At 42.7% G+C, this 6,798-nt stretch overlaps 1 protein-coding gene across 1 annotated transcript; it reads right to left on the reverse strand.

Moving 5' to 3' along the window:
• Positions 1-1,377: 1,377 nt before the first annotated feature.
• LOC140172039 (uncharacterized) lies at positions 1,378-1,809 on the reverse strand. The gene has a single exon (XM_072195386.1). It carries the CDS (start codon positions 1,807-1,809, stop codon positions 1,378-1,380), a length of 432 nt encoding a protein of 143 aa, XP_072051487.1.
• Positions 1,810-6,798: the final 4,989 nt, after the last annotated feature.

The raw sequence follows: 6,798 nt of genomic DNA on the forward strand, positions 1-6,798 counted from the left end.
ACTTGCATTTGATGCTAATTTGGTTAAAACAAGGAAGTACCAGTCGTTATAATATGAAGGTCAATGTCAGTTAGGCAGTAGGCCTACTTTACCCGGGACTTTACCATGTTCACGGACAAGGAAGTCAACGGATCGTGAACTGCGTCATGATTATATTGCAACGGGAAGAGAATCCCTGTTTGTTTTTTGTTTTTTTGTTTTTTATCTCAGTCTGCATTAGAGCTAGTAAACACGTTTGAATTATTATTGATGAGATTCATCAGGATCATTCAAAAGTCAATTAAATAGATAAGTTCTGCTAACAGGTCCAAACGAAATGGAGTAGCTAAGCATACTCGTTCGATATATTTCAGTTCCTATCAGGAACCTTGTTCACTCTGCAATGACTGTAGTGTTCTTATATGTCCGTGCTCTTCAACAAAACGAAAAGAACGATTAATAGTACTAGTCCAAAAAACAGTACACACTATGGACGTTTCGAAGACTAGCAGACTCCTTTTTCAACACTGTTGATGTTGTGACGACCTTCTGTTTACCGCAAATGATGCTGGTTGCTTAGTAACGCGGTTGCCAGATGTATTTTTCTTGAGAATATCGTCAAACACGTGACTGAGATTGTATTCCATGCCCCTCGTCTCTGTTCATGGTGGTCCCTTGCTTTCTGATCATAGCTTCCGCCTCTTTAGTCCAACGTGTGTACATGAACGATTGTTTGGCAGAAAAAACAAGGCTACAAAGAAGGAAATAAATCACTCTTTTCGTCGTGCTCTAGCGTTGTGGATTTAAGCTGATTTAAGTGGAATCAGCTGATGCGATGGGTCGTTATCTATCAAAACACTCAAAATATGAAATAGTCGCAATAAAACAACCCAATTCAGGCAGAATACTGGGAGCACACAAATGCAGAGCAACAGTTGTGATAGGGTGAAATTCCATAGCCGTGTAGTGGCTGCTTCCTGGCTTGAACTGCAATCTACGTTTTTTAAGGACGTGTACAGATGAAGCAAGTTGTTGTTTGCTGTATCAAGCCCAGGTAGACATATTATAAATCATGTTCCATCAATCTAACATTCTGACTTGGGACGGGCGGTGGTGGGTTGAGCGCTTTGTTCCCGGGAACCCTCCCTCTCCAGTGCAGCAACTGTTAAAGGAATCACATTACAGTAGTGGCTACTCCCTTCTTGCAGACCAGGAACTGTTGGTATAAGGTGTTGAAACCAACGTGCCATCACCCCTTAGTATACCAAGCAAACCCTTTGTCATGGATCTGCAGGGCAGGACTTGCACTGCTGAAACATCTTGATGTGTGCAAGTTCCATTAGAGGTTAGGCTGGTCACAGGATCCTGGTCCTATGTAGGGAAGTAAAGATTGGTCATTTATTCAACTTTAGATAGGTCGAGTGGTCGCATATACGGACGATTCACCAATTCCCAGTTTACAAAGTGTCTGTTGTTGCGTGCAAGCCATAGAGTGTATATTGCTCTTAATGCTGTTCTCGCCACAGTATCCAGTGCCTTTTTGGTTTCTTTATTTGTGAGGCCAAAGAATTTGAAGCTGAAGCAGTTTCGAAGTGTGTTGTTTGTGAATCCTCTTGATCCCACCTCTACTGGGAAGTATTTCAGTTCCCATCCTGCTTCTTGTCCTTCCTGGATTAGATCTTCATAATTCATTTTCTTTCTGAGGTTGGCCTGTGCTAAGTTCTCCTCAGCAGGTACTGTGAGTTCAATTATGATGCCTTGCTTGTCTGATGGTGAGTAGACAGTTATGTCTGGCCTTTTCGATGTTGTCACTTTCTCTGGAGGGAACATAGCTGGGCGATTGTCTTCATCCCACACTACTTGCCAGTCCTCACAGCTTTGGATGATGTCTTTCTGGGTTCTGTGCTACTGTACTTCTTTCCGTCTCAGTTCTGAATGAAATGCCAGGGATAATTTTGTTGATCTTCGTCGCCTACTGTCCCACATCTAGCTTTCAAAACAGCAGGAAGTAGTTGGTGGACTATCTCCCGGAGTACCATGTCGTGTCTCTAGTTGTAACGGCCTGTTCTAAGAGAGTACTGGCAGCAGTTGATATGTGCAGCATTGTGCAGCAGTTGTAGCCACAGAGAGTATACTGACCTAGTGGATGTTTGTTCCAGGTCTTCATGTTGGCAGGTGAGGGTAGTGTTGAGGTAAAATTTCAACATCTCAGGTGACCAGGAGTAGAGGAGACTATTCCATCTTGTGTCCATGATGTACATGGCTGTTTCCCATCCGAAGAAGCGACCTTGTTTTGCCATTCCATATAAGGAGGTGCTCTTCTGAGACATCTTTGGTAATGCATGATAGCGTGCATCTATGCTCTTGCTTAGACATCTGCTCTTGGCGTTTCTGACCTTGATAAAGCCCAGGTCCTGGCGACCATGTTGCCCTCTGCATAGCTCGTTGATAAAGAGATGTCTTTCTCTTTCATGCAGCTCTTTCACTCCATTCCGCTGTTTCTCTCTCTCTCTCTCTGTCTCTGCTATATGTGACCATAGATCCTCGTCCACATAGTATTTCATGATGTGGTACTTCACCAACTACATGCATTTGAAATGCGTTGTTAAAGCTTTCAGTTGGAGGCCCTTGTTATCTCTCTTTCTGTAGAGAAGTTCTGTAAAGGAGTTGGCGCATTTCGGCAGCCCTACCCATCTCTTAAGGTAGCGTGAAGCCACATCTTGAAGATTTTGGGCGAATGACACTGGGAAGCAGTAGATGATGAATTCCCAAGATATCCTGCTCACAATGTGGTTTTATATATCCACATCTTAGCGATACTGTTGACTTGGTCATTGTTTACTCTCTCTAGGAGAGTCTTTAGTTTGGACTCAACACCCGGGTCAACACCATATCGGACTTCTTGTCGTTCAGATCCTTGAATATCTCTTGACCGAGAAATCGCATGGATGATTGGTGGATAAACGGGATGTCCTTCCCACTGATGTGAAGTTATGGGTCATATGGTGCATAGGTTTTTGATGTCTTTCCATTTGTCCTAACAATGTCTGACTTCTTCATGGCCAGATTTCTGCATTTAGTAGGTTTAGCTTCCATCGTTCTGGTGCACTTCAGGAAGGTTTCGCCAGGGTGAGAAGTTCTCTACATCCATCGACACTTCCTGCTATAATCGTCAGGTCATCTGCATATGCTTTCTGGGACTGTTTGAAGTCTGTGTTCTTCAACTGGTGTCCTTGATCTTGCTTGCTCTTCAGTAAGTCCAATAGGATGTTGACTACAATCAGAAAGAGCACCACGGAGAGTGGACATCCTTGGAATGAGCCAATTCGAGGACATCATAGAATACGAGGACTTGAAAGTTGGTCAACATGCTAAATAACACCGACACTTTAATACATAAAGTTAGACAAGGATCACACGCTTCGATACCAAAAACTATTTGTCACAATCCTAAGCCTTTTGGAAAAAGAAGAAAAAATAAGACCACAGGACAAGATATTTTTTGTATCCGACAGCTGAGATCACTCCTGGCAAATACGGTAGCCCAAAAATTCACATGAAGGACATCATTGGTAATAACATGTCTCGGTCCTTTTCTGACGTCATCAATCCATTGGTTGGATGCCATCATGAGAATATTGAATTTCATACAATTAGCTGAGGATTTATACGGCCCTCACAATAGAAGATGATTTGTGCTTGATATCTCAAGACGTATAGTTTCTCTCTTCAATAATAGTACACCTATGCTGTGGACATAATTCAGGAGAAAATGAAACAAGATCGTCCTCTACATCTAAGAACGAGACTGACAGTTGACAACATCATGGAATTGGCTGAGTTTATCTACCACATTATTTCACATCCAAATGCATCATCTAACAGCAGAAACAAGGGCTCAGCCATGATGACCAGTCCTCTCAGTCCGATTGCTGTCGACTTGTTTATGGAATGGCTGGAAGTCCAGGTCATAGCCACTGCCCAGCTGGTTGTAGACCGAATCTTTATAAGCGTTACGTGGACGATGTCCTTGAAATTGTGAAACAGGGTGAAACTAAAAACTTGGACCACCTCAAATAGATCCCACTGATATTATTAAGTTTACTTATGTGAGGAGGAGACAGATAGGTACAGGGCAGCATTTGATAGACACTCGAATCACCGGACGACATACCAGCAGTCACGGCACCACAAAGTTGTCCATCTATACAATTAGAAGTCCACACACACCAACCAATACCTTCAAATCTAGTTTCCTCACCACTCACACCAGAAATTGGTGGTATAAGGTAAGGTAAGGAGTGGTAAGGACCCTCCGTGACAGAAAGGATGTTATCGTCACAGAGGAGGCAGACAGTTAAGAAGAGGAAGAAAGTAAGATCAACGAAGCGCTGACTCAATGTGGATACCCTTATAGGTGCATCAATAAAGTCAAGGAAGAAAAATAATACCCAAAAACCAAGAAAAGCGAGGCATAAAAGACAAAACTAAGGGTTCAGTCGTTGTACGTCTAGGGGCTATCCGACAGGATGTCAAGAGTTTTGAAAAAAACATGGATTCTCGACCGCAATGAAATCTCACTGCACCAAACAGCGGAATTCATCTACGAAATACCATGCAATAGCTGCCCAAAGGCTTACATTGGGAAAACGGGCTGTTTGATCAAAACAAGGCTGTCTGAACATATAACTGAAGTTGAAAAATAAGTGCCAGAAATTCCATCAGGAGTGGTGAAGAAGTCCGGAAAGCTAAACGACAGTATGAGAAAAAGATTGCGGAGGACATTATTAAAAGATAACCCCAAAAAATGTTGGAAGTAAGTTTGGTCTAAGACAAAGGTAAAGTACGGCATGCGTGTATTTTTTTTGGGGGGCTTTGCGGGCGTAGAAGCAGGGGGTGACAAAAAAAGGAAGGGGCTGCGATGATGAAGGGCGGCAAGAAGAATTATCAGATAAAAAATGATCTTTGTAACTATACCTTTTTAGTCGCCAGCAGCCCCACCGCTCGAGGCAGTGAGGATAATTGGGGGTTAATTACTGTGAAAAAATTATGGTCCACTACTGAAATGGATTGAGGCATTCTTGACTGGAAGGAAACTGAGGGTGATGGTAAATAGGAAATCTTCATCAAGGACCAATGTACTTAGTGGCATTCCACAAGGCAGTGTCTTGGGACCAAATTTGTTTGTGGTTTTCATCAACGATCATCCTGATGTAGTAGTTGCGTTAAGGTTTTTGCTGATGACGCTAAGTTTTTTACACGTGTTCAAGATGAAAATGACTTCAACAAGCTGCAAAGAGATCTGGATGAACTTAGTGATTGGTCAGACCGATGGCAGCTTGGTTTCAATGTCTCCAAATGTGACACTATGCATTATGACAACCAGAAAGATCCACACACATACACCATGTCTGATGGGACTTGTAGGAGGAACATGGATGTGCTTCAGGAATAAAAAGATCTTGGAGTAAAGTTCGATCCAACATTAACCTTCAGTAAGCATGTATCAATGGTGCTGATGAAGGCGAATAGTAGGAGGGCTTATTGAGAACCCTGTATACGACCGTAGTGAGGCCTCAGGTAGAATATGCAAACTTCATTTTAGCCCTCTACATCACAAAGACAACTAGTTGGTGGAAAAAGTCCAGAGAAGGGCCAGTAAGTTAGCACCACAGTTGAATGATAAGTCTTACGAAGAAAGGTTAAGAGAATTGAGACTCCCTACACTGGCTTACAGACGCATGAAAGGTGACCTGGTCCAGACTTAAAAGATCATGCATGTGATTAATGATGTAGCCAAAGAAGCCCTGTTTGAAATGACAAGCCACACTTCGGTGACCAGAGGCCATAGTCTTAAAATCATGAAGCAGTACTCAAGACTTAGGTTTAGAGAGCACTCCTTCTCCAACAGAGTGGTAATTACCTGGAATGACCTGCCGAACGTGACAGTAAATGCTCCAACAATAGCTAACAATGCATTGCTTCAGCAGTGGATAAAGCTACCCCAGCCAAAAAGTAACAGATTTACATTTGGAGCTATATGTCTCTGGTGTAACAAGTAAATAAAATAAAATTGAGTGGACCATCCCCTCTAGCAAAATATTGGAGGGGGGATTTAGGCCAATCCCCAATCCCGGGATCTACCGTATGGTGAAGGCAAAGTCTATTTTGTTCTTCTGATTATCCAATTGTCGGCGTTGATGGTGATTGTGTATAGGGTATAAAGGTAGGGAATTGGAGACCGTTAACTCATTTGCATAATTTACATGAACAATGACACACACTTAAAAGGTTTTGTATTTTCTTCAGGAACTTCTACTCTATCTTTGGTAGCAAAATGGTGAACATAAATTAATTTATTAATGAGAAAATGAGGACTAATGACGTCATCATCAAAAGTCTCTCAATACACGTGTATATGGGGTAGTAGCAGGGCCACCGCTAGAGGAGGGGGGGCGTAGGGTGGGTGACATCCCCAATGCACAAGTTTGTCGGGATTGACTGTCGTCAAAACCACTCAACACAAATGACCATACGGGTATCATGCTCCCCCGGAAAGACCACCCTTTTTGGATATTGAAGCTACGAAAGATCCCCCTATATTTGGCCAAAATAGAGCTCCGAAAGACCCTTGATTTTGATCATTTCAGCTCTGACTCTTTTTCAGCGATTTTCAACCAGAAAGCCAAGAAAGACCCTATTTGGACTTTTCGCAGCTCCAAAAGTTCCCATTTTACTTGTTCGCAGCTCCAAAGACCCTTTTATCGATACGCCGCCAGACTCACCACCTCAAAATTCTGGGGAGCATACCCCCGGGGC

Source organism: Amphiura filiformis, chromosome 15, assembly GCF_039555335.1.
Source record: "Amphiura filiformis chromosome 15, Afil_fr2py, whole genome shotgun sequence".
Classification (NCBI taxonomy): domain Eukaryota; kingdom Metazoa; phylum Echinodermata; class Ophiuroidea; order Amphilepidida; family Amphiuridae; genus Amphiura; species Amphiura filiformis.